The sequence below is a fragment of the Marmota marmota genome, unplaced genomic scaffold (assembly GCF_001458135.2).
Source record: "Marmota marmota marmota unplaced genomic scaffold, marMar, whole genome shotgun sequence".
NCBI lineage: Eukaryota > Metazoa > Chordata > Mammalia > Rodentia > Sciuridae > Marmota > Marmota marmota.
The window spans coordinates 28,532,214-28,551,305 of record NW_026000242.1 but is presented as its reverse complement, the minus strand read 5'-3'; the positions used below and the strand labels follow the sequence as shown (position 1 = coordinate 28,551,305).

The 19,092-nt window shown below is 40.6% G+C and overlaps 1 protein-coding gene across 8 annotated transcripts in view; it reads left to right on the top strand.

The window, feature by feature from the left end:
• The window catches only part of Fat3 (FAT atypical cadherin 3), a 622,271-nt gene that overhangs the window by 577,353 nt on the left and 25,826 nt on the right, over nucleotides 1-19,092 (top strand). For all 8 annotated transcript variants that reach the window (XM_048795699.1, XM_048795700.1, XM_015489994.2 and 5 more), the window contains 3 exons: nucleotides 9,352-9,486; nucleotides 10,604-10,761; nucleotides 17,216-17,684. In XM_048795699.1, coding sequence (XP_048651656.1) covers nucleotides 9,352-9,486; nucleotides 10,604-10,761; nucleotides 17,216-17,684 — 762 coding nt within the window. The remainder of the gene's footprint in view (nucleotides 1-9,351; nucleotides 9,487-10,603; nucleotides 10,762-17,215; nucleotides 17,685-19,092) is intronic.

Here is a 19,092-nt window from a genome sequence, read left to right as displayed (position 1 = left end):
GGCCAGATGTCCAGAAGCACAGTCAGGGGATGGATTCAGCCCTAAGAGCCACAAGGACAGAATGGTTCATGTTAGTTGATGTAACTACAGTCATTGAACCTTGACCTTTACTGGTCAAAGGCCATAGCTGCACAGAGTCACATGCCCATAGTGGTCAGTGAGAAGAATTACTCTCTCTTTTTCCTCTCCCTGATGTGTGGAGCCATAAATTCACTGCCCTCTTCTAAGAAAATTGCACCCAGAGTTTTTCTGTCCAGTGTGAACTTGATCCACAGGAACTGTGGCCAGAAGGAAGGCCATTTGTAAAACATTCCTGTAGGTAATTGGGGCCAGACAGTGCCCCTGGCCTCTTTGCTTGGAGGAAGTTCTTGGTTGCATTTTGGAGAATAAGCTTATGAGAGGGAGGACTTAGGGATCACAGCTGCCTCCGACAGATATTTAAGACAGTCTTAAAGCAGCCCAGAAAGGTGCCAGGCATTCACTCAGTGGTACCCAGTAAATTGTTTGCATTTTTATTAGGTTAGATGCAGTGATGACCAGACCTGTGAAATATGTAAATTTGCTGCAAAGTGACTTGAAGCACCCATGTTAGGTAAAATGCATTTCTGGCAGATGTCACCACCATTCAGAATTTATGAATGCCAGCTGTGCAGGTCTTATCTAAATTCCCTTTGCTGGCAAATTGATTTCTGCACCAAAGTTCTGTTAGGGCCTACATGCAGTGATTCACAGCAGGGTTCAAAAGGGGTTTTGGAAAGGACAGAGCAGACTCTGCAGGAGAAAGTATACTAGCTAATTAATTCTGAAAACTCAGCAAAAATCTGTAGAGGTTGCAATGTCCTAGGCACCGAAGACTCAACATGAAAAAATACCATCTCTGCCCTTAGGAGCTGGCTATGGTGTAGTCAGTCTGCAAGCCCCTACTTGCTCTAATACTGCCATAATAAGTGCCACAGAGCGGAAAGCACAAGGCCCTTTTGTGGCTTCTGTGATGTTTATGCACAGAGACCACACATGTCCTGGGTCTTCAGGGATGAGTGTGAGTTCATCTAGAAGGCGTAGAGGGAGAGGAGGCCTTGCAGAATTTCTTTAAAAGAGGGAATTTAGAAGGATCATTTGGGGGGAGGGGGGAGGCGAGGACTTACTCTTCATTTTGTATGAGATGCTAATGTTTTAAATGAAATAGGTTTCAAGGTGATGTCCCTGATTAGGACTCCTATTCTCTAGTCCCCACAAACCTTTCTATTCCCATTAAATCTAGAATTCCAGAAGTTTTAGTAATTAAGTCCCTAGATAACCTAAAAGGAGGCCTTCTAAGTTTGAAAAGTGAGTGCTTTTTCAACAAGAGCTCTGTGCATAGTCAGACCAAGCTCTCAGCTTCTTCTGACCTTTTAGTCACCCTTATAATTAAATTTAAATAAAATTCTAGATTTTAGCAATAAAAGGGGCTCAAAAGGTCACCTGTGAAGACTCATCTTCAGTAGGAGATGTATGATAATCACCATTTTATAAATGTGGTAGTTATATGCCTCGCCCAGGGCTGTACCCCTGGTGAGAGTGGCCTGCTGACTCAGCATAGGGTCCCCTTGGTCCCTATTTTATTATGTGCTCTTAAGAACAAGAACTTTTCTATTTTTTTTCCATGTGAATCATAACCTCAATACTATGTACTCTATGAGAATACCCAAAGAAGCCCATTTTCTTAGCAAACTGATCATCAGCCTCACAATAGGATTCCAGAAAGACACAGATTCTCAGCCTCCAGTATGCAGAGGGATTTTGGGAAACGTTGAGCCCCACACTCAGATATGGACAGTAGGTTTAGGCTACCTTGGAACCTACACTTACTTTCTGTGCCACACACATGCTGCTGATCAAGAAAATTTGGAGAGATCTCACAGGGAGGTAAAGAGAAAAAAATTTCCTCCAAAGTCAGAGGGCAAACTCTTGGTTGTAATAGTAATCACCCTCACACTTCTTGTAAAGTTTCCTTCTAAGTAAAAATACAGTGAAGATTTGTTAAGGTAAACATTAGTTATTTTTAGGCATCTTCTCATTTATTGGGCAGATGGACAGGAGAGGTCATTTAATTCAACAAATGCTCCTCCCCCTACACACACACACACACACAACTTATATTGACTACTTATCTGTTTACCATTGGAGGCCCACAAATTTATTAAATGAAGTTTCCCAGCACTCCTAGAATAATTAGCATGATAAATAGGGTAGGTAGCTATCCATTCTGCGCTGTATAGAAATGTTGACACAGATGTGGCCTCAGTGTTCTACCCTCCTCCCAACCTCCAGCTCATCTTTTTGTCATGCAGATTTGGGGGTTCAATTATCATCATTAGCATCTTGAACCAAAATGCTGACTTGTGTTAACCAAATGAAAACAGACTTGAATTTTAATGCCAAATAAGCTCATTAAATTCTAGCCACCATGAAGCATCACATTTGAACAGAACTTCAAGAGATACAAAGTTCTGATGTCAGGAGATGGCTCCTGGTGAACTTCAGATATTCAATGAACATTCTCCCTTCAGTAAGAATCTTACACCAACTTAAACAAATGGAGAGTGAGACATGCCCTGGAGCCTCCATGAGGAAAGCCGGAGGACAGGGCACCAGAACAACCCATAAGCTGCACTGAGAGTCCATCTTTTGAAGTTTCCATTGATTTTCAAAAGTCTGATATAGAAATATATCAAAAAATGAGGGAATGAACTCCCAAGGAGACAATCAGAGTTTAAAACCAAAGTGTCTTATGAGATTAATGGCAAAACCGGATGCCTTGTTTGCCACCTTTATTTAGGAATGGAAGCTAGAGTTCACAGTGAAATCAGTGAGGCATTATGAACATTACCACGTGTGAAGCCTTCTGCTAGACAGAGATGAGTGAGACAGCAGCCTTAGGACAGCAGGGGTGAGTGCTCTCATAGGGTGCTCAGGGTACTGAGAACAGTGCCGTAGCCCTGGAGATGATACTACCTGAGCGAGTCCTGAAAGGATGCTTAGAATGAGGCACATGCCCAGGATGAAGTGTTCCAGGCTGAGGATCCTAAGAGTAAAAGTGTGATGTGAGAAACACCATGCAATTCAATGCACAGGTCAAGGCAAGGACACACGTGACAACTCATATGTGTTGAGCCATGACCAGGTTCATGCTATGTTTCACACATATATAATTACATTGAACCCTTGCTGTAACCCAATAGGGTAGGTATCATTAACTTCAGAAATTAAGGAATCCAAGTCTTGGCAAGGTCAATTAACTTGCTCATGGTCAGGGAGCTAATAAATGCTGAACCAAGATTCCTACCTGACCATTTAACTCAAAGCATTTTTTACCATTATATTTTACTACCTCTGTGAATATTTGGAAGGAACTTGGAAGCTACTTATTTCAGTCTCCTACCCACTACAGACATCCCATTTACTATGTCCCTGTCATAGAAATTCAATTGGATAAATTGAATGGAGCTGTTTATGGGTAACCATGCTAATTTTCTTCTATTAAGCACAATAAAATAAAATAATGAAGATTTCTATGAGATAGTCTTAAAATTTAGCTTTGACGAATTTTTGGAAAATGAGCAATATTTGAGATTGAGTTTAGTCTTAGGGTAGGGTTTGTTAATGCTAATTATCTGAAGATAGGGTCAACAGGCCTGATCCTAGTGGTTTCAAATAATCCCAAATGTTTTCTCTGAATCTTAAAAAGGTTCCGTATGAAGTAGGAAGTTTCTATTTTTCATTCATAAGAGATCTATCTCTGCAGATCCTTTATCTCCAGCACACATGAGACGAAAGTTATCAGAAAAGTTTGACACTGCTTCTCCATGTGAATATTCCTTAGATATTCCATCCATGTACATCCTTCAGGGAGTATGTCTGATATGAAGCTGCATTCACCCTTTAGTGAAATCACATAGAAAAGATGGCTGAATCAAGAAAATGGCATTCTGAGTGGGTCTTTGCTTCTGAGCATATACAGCAGACAACTTCAAAGCTGAAACCTGGGGGGAACATGGTTTAAAACATCTTGCAGGCCATGTATTTAAAAGACAGCTCGTTAACTTACGTGGCATTGGCCAGGACCTAGCATTTTGGCAAAGCATGTGGGTTCAGGGTGTGGGGTGTTTACCGTTAGTTATTGGATTCTTCAATGTAATGAAGCAGCAACATAAATCAAGAGGGTAAGTCAGTTCAGAGTGGCAGTATAATAAACATAGCTAGAAACTGATGTATTGGCTGATGGCACAAACTTAAACCCAGGGGCTCTGTGAATGCTGAGGAGATGAGATGAGAGTCATAAATATGGTAGTGAGACCCTTACAAAACCTTCAGAGGACCACCCTTCTCCTTGCATTTTCCAAAGCACTGAAGTTCCTGCTCCAATTAATCATCTGTTGTCAATACCATGGAAAGTGACCTAAATTTCCACCTGAGCAAAGCTTCAGAAGGCAGCAAACCTTTCAGAGAATAGCCACACTGTGTGTACATGTACCTGGTGGAGGGGCCAGGTTTGAACAACCGCACCTGAGATGGGGAAGGCAGTGCCAACACACAGCCACATGCATCCTGGGAATTGCTGAATAAAAAGCTCCAGGCCCTATTTATGCCTCCAATGCACACACTATTGCCTATCATCTGTCATCTTATAAATCAAGAATCTTGCCCAAGAAGGACAGCATGTAAAATGATCACACCTAAGTTCCCATTGCTGCCAGGTTGTTAGTTGAGTTTGTGTCTCAATTTTGAGAATTTGTTTAATTTCTCTTTTAATCTTTACAAATTGCTTTCACGTATACTAGCCCATTTAATTTTCACAATGCTATGAAGAATCCTTATCCTGATTTTTTTTGTAAAGGAAATCAAGATACAGAAAAGTCAAGCAAATTATTCAAGTACACACATTGAATAAATCAAATGACTAGCCAGGGCCAAAATCCAGGCCCGCAGCTTGCCAAGGCAGTCAGTACCCTTTCCGATCACACTACACCACCTTCCCAAGGGAACCTGGAAATGGGAACAGAGCTTACTCCTCCTGCTTTATGTTGTGACAGGAACTAAAAACGTCTGGTCCTGCCCTTGCATACAATAAATGGTGTCAGCTGGTTTGATTAAGTGGGAGCCTTCTCCCTTCATGCTCACTCTGGCACCAAATTGATGGATGCCTGGGGACGCAGAGCATGCAGGTCTACAAGCCCTCACTCCCCAAGCTGTCACTGAGCACAGCACAAGTTCATTAAACCTGGATTATCTAATGATAGTTAATAAGATAAACTTCCCCCCAGAAGCCAAAAGGAGTTGACACTGTTGTCTCTTAACTGGTACTCAGGAGCTGATGAGGCACTTTCTGCCAGCACAGAGAGAGTCTTTAAGGCTCTTAACAATAATAGGTATATACACTTCCCTGAAAAGGGGATGACATCAACATGTGATTTCTAAAAACAAGTTAACCCATTATCACTCACTTAAAGCTTACTGGATTTTATGGAGCTAGATAACTTAGGGCTTTGACTAGAAAGAAGATTGCTGTACCCAAAGTGTCCCCAGGACCCAAAGCTGTGTTCATCTGAGCCATCCAAAGGTCAAGTTCCTCTGATAATGTGTATTTCAGAATGAACCTAATTTCTTAGATAGTCTGCAGAGAGGAAAGTACTGCTATATTACATAGAGAGAACCTTTAGTTTTGAGGAATATGCTTTTCAATGGCTTTAGAAGTGTTTACTAGGAATAGACTGCAGATGATCACACCAATCTCCAGCTAAAGAGGGTGATGCATGTACACTGACCTACAGGCTCTAGTCTGCCTCATATTCCTTGAGCAGCAAGAGTGGGCCAGGGAGCAGCAGCTGGATTATATGTTTATGACGGAGCATGTTCCAGGCTGGGACTTGGAAGGAGACCCCAGAGGATTTTTAAAGCATTGAGATATATATTCCTTACCAAAAATTGTCCCCTTGACCCTAAAGAAACCATGAAAACAAAAAGAAAGAAAAAGAACCTACCAAAGTCAATGGCTGCTGGAATGAATGTTATTAGGTATCTAATATTTACATCAATACTGTTTTAACTTTAGAATGTACTTGTTGCAATATTTATATTATTGTTTTCAATATATCCTCGAGCTACATTTTTCAAAGTGGAGATTTGCTCTAGTATAATCTATTGATTGGTGACTATGATTTAATTATGGCACAAGATAATTAGAATGAAAGCTGGGTGCAGCGGCACACACTTAGAATCCTAGCAACTCAGAAAGGCTGAAGCGGGAGAATCACAAGTTCCAGATCAGTCTTGGCAACTTACAGAGACAGTGTCTGAAAAATTTTTAAAAGGGCTGGTAATTTAGCTCAGTGGTGTAGTGCCCCTGGGTTCAATACCCAATAAAAGCAAGAGGGGGGGTGGGGGAGGAGAGAGAGGAGGGGAGGAGGGACAAAGGGAGAAAAGAAAAAGAAAATTAGAATAAAAGGAGCTGTGAGTTTGAGATTTAGTTGGTGGTTGAAGTGGCTCTGTGCTTTAACCCAAAATAGGAGATATAGATGATAAGGTGAGAGGCCCTGTACTAATTCCCAGGGTAGAACTGGTGGTAAAAGAAAAGCCAAAATGTGAATAAAAAGTAGAAGTACTCAAATGCTGAATTTGCTCCAAAATATGGTATTTAGCTTTTATTATATACACTCACAAATGTTTTAGTTTGTTTTCTTTTGAAAATATTACCATAATTCCTACAGGGATATGTAACTTTGCCATCACAGGTCTGAAGTTATCTAGCCCCCTTTTAATTCTTTGAAACAGAGCCTTTTAAACTAGATTTTTGATAATGCAATGTTTCTTAACAAAGCAGTCATTTCATAAACCAGAACAGACTATAAATGTAATATCTCAAGGTGTATCTCAGAAACATAGAAAAGGTAACCTTAGACTATCTTTCTTTCTTTCTAATAGAAAAAAAGATGTTCATGGAACATGAACAACCTACAAACATAAACTATTAATAATTTTAAGGTAATATCCTGGTAATTCAGAAGTTACTTTTTTTTTTTTTCTTAGTACTGGGTCTTCAGAACTGAAGGGCCTAGAACATACTAGGCAAGTATTCTACCACACTTCCTAGTGAGCTACATCCCCAGCCTCAGTTACACCTATTTGATGGGATGTTTTGGTGTGATTTTGGTACACTGTCACCTCCATGTGGCTGAGTTTAGCATTGGGTTCAGTTTCCATTTTTGAGCATATATTAACTCCTGGTGAATATTGAGGAGTAACCTGGAGGCTGCAGGCAGTCAGAGACTGAGATGAAACCACCAATGAGACAGCAGAGAGTCAGCAGGGAAAGTAGTGAACATACCATGAACAAACATCCCATATATGATAAGGTTAAGCCACCAACCATGGCTGGCACAGTTTCTGTTACTCAAGCCCAAGTTAAAACATTCCCTTTCTTTGTGAAGACTTCTGCTGTTGCCCCAGGAGACGAATTGTTTCTCCTCTGGTGCTTCCATTGCACTCACATACCTCTATAAAAACAGTTGTTTTATCATATAGTATTCTGCATTCGTATGTTGGCATCGTTTCCTGCCATCTTTATATGTCCAGGCCCATCACCTCCTTGGCCTTGAATAGTTATTTTATTGAGTTAGTGTTTTAAAGTTTTTTATTGAATGAATATGCCAAACATTGTTTAAAAACTGGTTATCAAAGCGTTTTGAAATAGGCCATGAGATGGTTAAACAGCTGTTTTATGTTCCATGAATATTAATCAGCACATGACAAGAAAAAAGATTTGGGGGAAGAAAATTAGAAGATGTATTTCAGGGCAGTTGGGTCTTGTGGAACCATTTGTAGAGATCATTCTCAATTTTCAGTTAGAAATGCCTTCATCTTCTAGACTTCATAAGCTGGATCAGTGCCAAGAGTGCCTTGTATGATGGAGCTATAAACCAGTGGAAAATAGGATTTATGAATTCTGGGTTTGCCGGTGCTACTTATATTGCTTCTCTTGAGGATTATAGTTCTTAAAATGTTTGTGTGCAGTTAGCATTACACTTCTGCTTCTTCCTAAGAAATGACGGTATCCTGAAACGCTGCTTAATGACAAGGAGAGCCATCACGGAGGGGAGCCTGATGACTGGCCAGCTCTTCCAAGGGACAGAGCATCTTATGTCAGGGCTGTTCTCGGTTCATGTGGAAGGGGCAATACCTTAGGCCACTGCTAGCCCATTTAGGAAATAACCATTCCAGTCATGGGTTATTTGAGTCTCCTTTCCTACAGTCCTATTACTACTTACACTCTTGCCAGGTTGAAAGGGGTCTAATTACACTTGAAATATCCAGGTCCTTTGAAAAGTGCTCTTCCCTCAGTGGACCCATATCTGCCCTCAACACAGTTCTGACCGAACTCCCTTGAGGCCTGAATTCTGCCTTAATCAGTTAATCTGCTTTCCAGGATTTCCCTCCTGAAGGATTAACCTTTCATCATACTGTGCTGTGAACATCGAACAGGTAGAAAGAAAGCCTTTCTTTGCCAAGGATAATACTACTATTTTTGATAGCTGCTAGGGCATGCTTCCAGCTAATCAATAAAATAGCATGTAGCAGAAGGGATTAGGAAGCAATGCAAGTTGTGCTTTCACAATTGAGAATTAGGCATATTTTCTTTAGAAACATTTTCTACCCACTGCCCTGAAATCAACAACTAACATCTTCTGTGGTCTACCCTCAAGTTTTGGGGGGCAAAGATAAGCTGTAGAAGAAATCTAAATACAGGGGCACATGCAAATGGCTGCCAAGATTCAGAAACCCCACTCCGGTCAATACTAGTAGAACCTTTGCACAGTGATCTTTCTTCAGCTGAGCTTGTTCCAAGTGCACATGAAAATAAATCTGTGTATGGGGTGAAGGTGGGAGTTCATAACCCACTTGAATCAAAGTGTGGAATATGATATGTCAAGAAATTTGTAATGTTTTGAACAACCCACAATAAAAAATTTAAAAAATAAATAAATAAATAAATAAAAAAGAAAATACTTTATCCCAAAGGAGGAGAAGCTCCATTTCCATTTGCTACTTTTTTTTTTTTTTTTGAGACTACGTTGCCCGTCCCACCTCAACCTCCAGGTGTGCCCAGTTTCTATTTACATCTTACCTGCTTCAGTCTGGCCATGAGCTTTAGGCAGTTATAGATGAAGCCCATTGGAATGCTTCTGCTTCCGGATACCCTTTTTATTACTTGGCTCAGAGCTTGTAGCAGCCAGCTCTTTATCCATTCCTATGATCCCTAAAATGTTGGGTGAATCCTTTTGTGTACTGATCATGCCTGTTCCCACTTTGTCACAGGAGGACTGTGCCCAGGGTCCAATGATCCTTGTGTGGAGAAGCCGTGTCCGGGTGACATGCAGTGTGTTGGTTATGAAGCCAGCAGGAGACCGTTCCTCTGCCAGTGTCCACCAGGGAAGCTTGGAGAGTGCTCAGGTGCAGAGGGTTTTGAAATGACAAGGGTCTAATTTCATAATTCTGAAACACTTGCCCTGGAGTAAATCACATGCCCAGGCCTTTCCAGGAGACATGACTGTATGCATGCAGTGATTTTCTTCAGGATGGAAAACAGTTAACAGCCATTCATTCTCACATTTACTTGGGACTTAGTGCAGCAGCACTGTACTAAAGAAAATTGTAAAGACTGAGCTCCTCATATAAAAAGGAGACCACAACAGGTGTTCTCAGTCATTTCACATGGCTGTGAAGAATGTGAAATTATGGAAAATAGAAGTCTATCCATTAGGCAGAGTCAGAGTATCTGTGGCAGAGCTTTTGATGTTCAGAGGGCGGCACATATCCATAGCCACAAACAGATGAACAGGAGGTAGAACTGAGCTGATCCTGTTGATCATCCATATAGTAACCCCAACCAGAGCAATAAGTAGCTCTCCCCTGGAAATGTACAACCAAAATCATGTTCCAGAGAGAGAGAAAAAAAATCAGTATTTATATGGTTTTAATTCAAATGATTGTTTCTTTTCTTCACTCGATTTCAATATTTCTTTTACTTTACAGATTATCTACCACTCCTTGTCTCTAAAAAGAGTATTATTCATTTTGGGTATCCATAGAATCCTCATTTTGTTATAAGTATATTTTGAATACAGACACACCGATACTAATTTTGGAATCCAAGTAATATTTATTAAGTAATGATAATAATAGTAATTACAGTGGAAATAAAAAATAATTAGGCCTGGTATGTGTAGAAATTCTGCCTTTGCAAAGAGAAGCATTGTTCATAAAAAATGGAAGCCAAGGTTCTTTTGCAGTTGATTTTAAGAATGGAGCTGCCCATAAATCAAAGGGACAACCAAAATGCTTGCATAAGTCAACTAAGTCTTAGAATTAAAAGAAAAGGGTGCTGTCATTAGAGAATGACATAAAATGAAGAACCAGTTTTTAAATCAAAACTGCTTTTTTCCTTGATGCCTTCATTAATTTCCTATGGTCTTTAACCAACTTGCTTGGCAGTTTTGGGGTAATTTTGTGTATCCTGCTTGTTTCTGGATGTTAAAAAGAACATGTCTTCTTGTAATGGTCTTCTCAGGGCACACTTCTCTCAGCTTTGCTGGAAACAGTTACATCAAATATCGGCTTTCCGAAAATAGCAAAGAAGAAGACTTCAAGCTAGCTCTGCGCCTGCGAACCCTGCAAAGCAATGGGATTATAATGTACACCAGAGCAAATCCCTGTATAATTCTGAAGGTGTGTAAAATGGGGTATCTTTTCCTATGGTCAGTTTTCAGGTGAGTATTTTGGCTTTGGGTTGGGGACTGATGAAATCAGTTTTGATTTTGTGCTCGTTTGAGTTTAGAAAAACCAGAGCAGACTTCAGGGCAAAGGAGAGCAGCAGCAGAACTGGGAAGTGTGCCAATGTCCCATTTCCTTTTGAGTATTTGGCTTCAAAATTGGCTCTTGGTAGATTGGGGCATCTCCCTCTAGGGAAGATTCAAGGACTGGCCTCCTTTGAGCTGTAACTGCTCAACAGTTCGTTAGAAGAGTGCCCTCATCAGTTCCATGCCAGGTGGTCTTTAAAGGATTGTCTGTCTCCTCTTCTACCACAGGGGTCTGTCCCCACTGACCTCTGAAGGCAACTTCTCTTCCTGCTTAGTGGGGAAGTTGGAAATCAGGTAAGATAAGACTCCACATACCCTATCATGACCAAAGTAATCCAATTGTTAAATCATTCCCCAGACTCAAAAACCCTGTTATGGCACGCAGATTTCCTTTAGAGCAAATCAGGCATTTGTATTCAGCCCAGGGCACCTAGTGCTTTCATGAGAACAACAACAAAAATACTAACAGCTTTATGTACTTCATTTCTAAAAAAAATAAAGTTAATATTGTTATACATTATCATCCCCATTGGATGAAGAAGAGGACTGCAGTTTAGAGAGGTTATATTATTTAGCTAGGCTTGCATAGCTAAGTGGCAAGTCCTGGACCTGCCTTTCAGGGTCTCTCTCTTCTTGCCTTTGATCTTCACGACATCCTCTCTCTCTTGCTGCTGAAACTCATTTCATCAGAGATCACATTCTGGACAACTGTAGACCAGATCCAGCCTTCTAGCATGAGGACAAGGGAGATGTATTTCATTTGATGCTATTCTCAGCAGGTTGCTATACCTGTCCATTGTAAGTGCTTTTCAGAAACTCTCAGAGCCTCTCTAGTATTTTAGAGGAGCTAGAAATCGTTCCCTCACCAAGATTTGGACTTAACTAGGAATATGAAGGGCCTTTCTAGTATCTATGCTTTGATTGTTCAATATGTCATATCCAAGTCGATTGGGTGGCCCAGTATCTAATTCTGAAGGCTGATGAGGTGGGAGAGAAATGCAGAGCATGTTAAACCCCAGTAACTCCACATAACTATCACATAGACCAAAACTCACCTACTCTGCTATCACCAGTATTGCTGGGTGGCCAGCGTGAGTGAGCAGAGAGTTGAAGTTTAAAAGTTGGATATTTTTATGGTAAATCTCCCACTATCCTTATTTATTCAACTCAGAGAATAATTTTAGCTCTGGAGTGGAAAGGAACATTTTTAGAAGAAAATAAAAGAAGCACTATAGATGCACAGTTTTAGAGGAAATATGTTCAAGTCAGATATTTCCAGTAGAAGAAGAAAAATTCAAAAGCCTACGCCCTGTTTTTATCCATTACTGGCTCCTCTAGCAGCCTGTCTTGCGTTAGTAGATCATTTTCTAAATAGTCCTGACAGTTGGGGTTTTGTGTAATCGCTGGGAAGGTCTCTACCCGTTCTGAGCTTCCACTCCCAGTGGCTCTCCCTGGTCTCACTGATGGTCCCTCCTCCTCCTCCAAGCTCTAACCAGGGCTGTGGGTTACAGAACATCCCTATGAGACAGATACTTTCTATTAACAAATCTCTGTAGAGCACTAAATTTGAGAGAGGACAAAAGCAGTGGACCTGAATGGCTTGATCCTAAAATGGAGCTTGTCATTTGACACTTCACTGACAAGTGTCTGCAATGTGCAGATCCCTAGGGATGGAAAGGAAGAATAATTAAACCTTTTAGGCAGCTCCAGTTCCTAAGGTATATTGTATTTCAAGAAACAAGCATGTTTGTGAAAGTTGTGTAAATTGAACTTCTATAAATGGAATTGCAATAAACCAGGGATGGTTGCCATTTGAAGGACCCCTTCCATTAATCCCTTTGTGATGTGAATCATCACCCCTACTCTGTCCTGTAAGTTTGCTTTTCATATGTTGGGTTTGAGCAAAGCAGGACCCAGCTGTACTGAACTACTGCAGATACTCTCCCACAGTCACCAGCAATATCCACTTAGGGGATTTGAATCTGTTTGCTTAACATTTGCAGCCTCATGCAAGACTTAATTTCATTGGCTTTAGGCACAGTATGTGCCTTTTACTTTGGTTTAGCAACTAAGCTGAAATGCTTTGTTTAAAGTGTACCTCTTCATTGTTTATATTTCCCCAATCAGAGTGGCTCTCTAAAAACATACTTAACATAATCAGTGGAGTGAAGGGCACCCCTTAAAGATAGGTAAAGAATTTAATGGATACCTCAAGAAGTTAAAATGCTCATGGACAAAGAGTTAACTGCCTCTTGGCAATAATAAAAGGCATTCATTCCCCTCCTATCCTTAATACCTTGTCTTCTGAAAGAGAGTTCAGGCTTACCATAAACACCCAAATGCAATAAAATGCAATAAAATCAAAGCACCATTAAGATGAAAATAAAAGGTTAAGAGCCAACCATTGAAGCAGAGAAGGGAGGAATATCATTAATAAAAAAAAAAAAATCTAGGTCCAGGGGAACTACTTTGATTCAATATAAATCATAATTCTGAGTTTCCTGGCAGCCAAAGGAACCATGAAAATAGTGGGATAGATTCTGTGACTCTCCTCATACCTATAAAAGAAACATGTTACCAGAAGAGATATAAAGAGAAATTTCCGAGAGCAAATTTTTCTCTGTGTCAGTCTTTCTGTTGCAATATACCTAAAGCACAAGGAGACCTTCGCTGTTAATCTAGAAATACCAAGTGCTTACCTTTTAAGAAAGTTACAGGTAATATATTCTCAGAGATGGCTATTTTGAGATCAAAACAAAGATAGAGAAAGTTCATTTGATTTATAAAACTGACAACTTGGTATGGTCAGATCCTCCCAGCATAGACCAAAAGGTACCAAGGAGTAATCTTCCTACCATACTCAAGAGTTCCAAGGTCTATGTAAGAGGGTCACTGAGAAGTGAATTTAACTAATAATTATATTATATAATAACAATAAAATTCCCAGCGGTTTACAAAGTACTTTCACATACATGTATTTTTGATTCTTATTTCCCCTCCTTGTGGGTTTGAATCTCTACATTTGCTGTGACTTGCTCAAAGGAATATCTAGTCAATAGTAGGTCTGGGCATGTGACAGAGGCAAGCATGTTGAAGTACTCAGAAGTTATCAAAAAAACAAGAGAGTCAAGGGACTGCGATGATCATTCATCCATTTATTTATTTCTTCAGAGCATACTTTGGAGCACTTACCCTGGGCCAGGTAGCCATTAATATGAAAATAGATTTTTTAAAAGTCTCTTTTTCAAAAAATATTTAATACACTTCTTATAAGATCCATAATTGTGCTTCATTTTCTAGAGCCTCACACCAAGGATCTGATGTTGTAAGACTTTGTGCCATAATTGACACTTTTACTCAAAATCCTACTTTTCCACAAAATTACTTTTTAGCTCTGATTTCTCATCTTTTGACATGAAGCCACTGAATATCTGTTAAAGCACATCACTAATTTCAAACAATTGCAAAGATCTAAATACTTTATAACATTAGGGCAACACTCTCTGAATGATGCATTTACCTAGCTCAACCACATCCTTTCAATATTATTATTATTATAGACTATTCTTACAGCTTTATGCACACCTCAATTTTTATTAAAATAGTTTGCCCTCTGATTTGAGAAAGCTTCATCCTTTGAAAAGAAGGATCTTTTAAAACTAGATAGACCCTATTCTGAAGAAAAGAAAAGTTGAATGGGATCAGAGCATATTTTTCCCGTGTGAGAGGTCTCAGACATGAAAAGAACAAAGTGTTCTTTCCTCTCCCTAGCATAATATGCATGGAAATAGCAAAAGGTTATTAACTTTTCACAAGGTAACTTTTGGCATCAGCATTCTAGGTTGTCATATAAACAAGGATGATATCCAAACTAGAACTGTGAAGATTCAAATGATTTTTTCTTTGTAAAAAGGTGAAGATCATGTAAGCATCTGGTTTCTTTCATTTAGCAACATTACTGCAGTTATTTTAAAACAGGAAAAAAGGACACTTAATCATGCTCAGTGTTCATATGGGATAATTTTACTCCTTAATTACAGAACTTTGAACTGTGCAAGTAGATTCAGTCATGTCAGTCCTTCTGGGTGAATTTGTAACTAGTTATTAATTCAAAGGGACTCAGTAGGAGTAGGAAAGGGGAATGAACCAAATAATATACTAATTGAACATTCTTTTACAAAATTTTACATGAATTGCAACTACCATCAGATTTTCCATGATAGACTAGGGACAGCATACTGTAGCCACAGGGCAAAACAGCAGATGGGCGATGGCAGGAAAAAAGTAGTCTCCAAAGTCACATTTGATCATTTTATTGCTTACATTGAAATACAAATATGGATATTATCCAGGAGCTGTCACCGAGCACATATTCTGGTATGACTTACAATATCCATTCATTCCATTTTGTGACCAACAACAAAAAGGCAAAAGCAATTGTATGAGATTATATGTGAAAGGTCCCTGACAAGAAAATAAATATATTTGTCTCAGTCCTTTTATATCTGAACATTTATGTTACAGAGCAGAATATGTATGTAAAAAGTGTGTACCATGGGGCCAAGCATTCTGCAGTGGGCACTGTATCCTTGTAAAACAAGCCACAGTAGTTCTGTTCTCCAGATTCAAACCTAGAGAAACCAAGCCACTGTCACCAGTTACCTGAGTGGTACTTGACAGAGCCTGAGTTAGATTCAGCATTCCTCAATTCCCAGGGCTCTGCCTGGTTCACAAAGCCCCTTGCATTCCATACATACATGTTAATATGGTATGAACCTATAAACTTTATGTGCAGATGAGAGGGTATCAGAATGAAAGAATCTGTGGATTCACAAAAGCAGAATTGGTTGTCTTTGGAACATACTTAAACATAATTGAAGAAATGTTTAATTTGTCATAATGGGTAGTGCCATGATACTCACTAAGTCTACCATGAGTAAAACTCATTTTGGAAAGTTTCAGCTCATTTCTATGAATTCAATGGATATTTATATCTCCTTAGCTGTTAGTGACCTGGAAGGTCTGTGTTGCCCTGTCATTTCCTTTCCTTTCATTTTCTTTTCTTCTCTTGACAAGTATCTGTGTTCTGTCCCGAAATACAAAAGCCAGCAGATCCTCCATGGACAGGCAGCCCCCCTTTCATGACTGGCACTGGCCTCCACGGGATCTTTTTGCTGGATCATAGACACAGGCCAGAAAAGAAGCTTTTGTCTAACAGTTTCTGGCTGTGAATCCCTTCATGGCCAAATATAAACTTGGCTAGACAGAGGCCAGCCCTCATGGCCATGATGCTAAAGCCACCTAACATTTTTTTAGAAATATGGACAAAGGTGGACCACAAAGGAGTCAAAGGCCAGCCCATCTCCTCAGCAACAGTTGAACTGGCTCTCCATGGAGGATTAATTGCTACCCAGCAGCTTGTTACTAACCAGTGTGCTTCAATTGCACATGTTTTCCCCTGGGGTTAGTCTCCTGGAGGGAGATGGATGCTGTCCCTTATATCAGTGCAATCAAAGCAATTCTCAATTACAGCACCCTAGACTAGAAGCTGAAAATACCCACAAGGTGTGAGTAGCTAACTAGAAGATCCTCCTGGAAGAACAGATGTTGTTAAATATACATATGTTCTAAGCAAATGGTAAGCCCTGAGCATTTTGTGATGCACTACATACCAAAGAACTATTTTAAGAATAATGCTAGTGTTTAATAGAGAAAAGTTTCCAAAGCTAAAATACTTATGAAGCTGAGAACTAGGAAATCTGAATTTCTTCCTGTCCTCCTTCTCTCCCCTATAGCACACTCAAATAAACTTATTTGAGGAATATATAAGTATATGCATGTAGTCAACTCCCCCATTAAACCATAAGCCTAGAAGGGCAGAGTCAATAATTCTTTTTTTCCTCCATTACACCTATTACACTGCTTAGCATGTGTTGCATGTCCAAAAAGTATTAATGAGTTCACAGAGATCATTCCTATGGTGGAAATGACTAAGAAGGGTGCAGAGAATAAATACATCTAAACAAGGATATTGCTGTGAATTTTAAAAGGGAGAAGGTCCAGAGAAGAGAAACGATAGATTTCAAAGTGGTGTTCAGGTCACTAAATACAGGAAGGTTTGCGACACATCAGGCATGCATTTTCATGACAGATAAAGGGGAAGGGTGTTAAAAATCAAACCACAGCAGATTTGACTGGATCAAAAGCAATATCCATCTTGAGACTCCTTATGAAGCCCTCCGGTTAGTTAAGGTCATATGGTGTTTGGGAACATATTGAAAGATGCAAAATGTAAAAGGGCTCGGGTATTGCTTCCCACACAGATTGTGGACGGCAAGCTGTGGTTTCAGCTGGACTGCGGTAGTGGCCCTGGAATCTTGGGCATCTCCGGCCGCACTGTCAATGATGGGAGCTGGCACTCCGTCTTCCTGGAGCTCAACCGCAACTTCACGAGCCTTTCCTTAGATGATAGCTACGTGGAACGACGCAGGGCGCCCCTCTACTTCCAGACTCTGAACACAGAGAGTACCATCTACTTCGGTGCCCTGGTGCAGGCAGATAACATCCGCAGCCTGACCGACACGCGGATCACACAGGTGCTCAGCGGCTTCCAGGGCTGCCTGGACTCAGTGGTGCTGAACAACAATGAGCTGCCTCTGCAGAACAAGCGCAGCAGCTTCGCAGAAGTTGTGGGCCTGACAGAGCTGAAGCTGGGCTGCGTGCTCTACCCCGATGCTTGCGAGCGCAGTCCCTGCCAGCATGGTGGCAGCTGCACAGGCCTGCCCTCTGGGGGTGAGTGCATGGGCACTATGGGCACCCTGCAGGGAGGGCAGCGGAGGGCCTGTGATGTATGTGGCAGTACCAACTGCAGGAGACACTGCCCACATAGCCATAACTAACCCAGGAGCTCTCCTAGAGTGGAGTACTCACACCCAAGATGCACACAGAACTTCTTAATCCTCTTTACCAAAGAGCTTGTCTAATACTGTCCAGTTTAGCCAGTCCTTTGCAGAATCCCTCAAGTTCAGTATGATACCCAGGAGACCATAGATGCCATGAATTCTGCCCCTTCCCCTGTCTACCCCAAAACTTTCTAGTCTTCTGTGGCTTGAGCTAACAGGACACCATTTCAAGTTGGACCTTCATGAGCCAACTACCTGTCACTGAAGAATGATGTGTAGCAGTCTGAGTTGCATAAACATAACTCTTCTAGGAGCTACAAGTGGTTGGGATGAATCTGGCACCCCAAGAATAGAACTATAGTGGAGGCCCTTGGAGCATACTTGAAAGCATATTAAGCAGTCTAGTGATAGGGCTCTAAAAAGGAGCAGGAAGTCAAGAATAAGGAGAAGGAGGCTAGGCATGGTGGCCCATGCCTGTAATCCCAGTAGCTCTGGAGGCTGAGGCAGGAGGGTCGAAAGTTCAAAGCCAGCCATCCCAATGATGAGGTGCTAAGGCAACCCAGAGAGACCCTGTTTCTAAATAAAATACAAAATAGGGCTGGGGATGTGGTTTAGTGCCCTTGAATTCAATCCCAGGTACCCAATAAATAAATAAGGAGAGGGAAATGTACATGAAATCTCAGGAGGGATGACATTAGAGGAGGACATGATGCTTTACCCCAATATTTTCCCCCAAAGATACATTATTAGGAAAGAAAGAGATTTAAAAAAAGGGTAGGAGGGAGAGATTTATAGAGTATTTCTATTGTTTGAGGGAAAAGCCAAGATTATTTAAGATCTAGGAGTATAAAGATAAAAGAATCCCTGACTTTACCCAGATGCTGTTTCTGTGTTAAGGTAAACTAGGTCAGACATTCTTCTGGCTGAAATTTGCCACCTCCCAACAGCCCTACCACTGACTCCACTCCAGCCTCTTTGCTGTGTTGCTCAGTGGTAGTGTGATTAGCAAATTTAAAACTTCTTCACAAATCACTTAAAAGATTCTGCTGTGTGCATTACCATCTAATGTTTGTGAAGCCCAACTCCAAATTTAGAGTCCATTTTATTATTAGAATGTTATAAACTGTCCGTGAAATGATGCACTGCCGAAATACAGACACCAAAGTTGTTTAGACTTGCATATGTTACTGCCACAATGAGGGCCAAGTACCCTGGGGGGAAATTTCTGCCGTCTCAATTTAAGAAATCTATTTGCTGTTTTTACTGTCTCAGCAGTATATGTAAATAAAGGGTTGTTA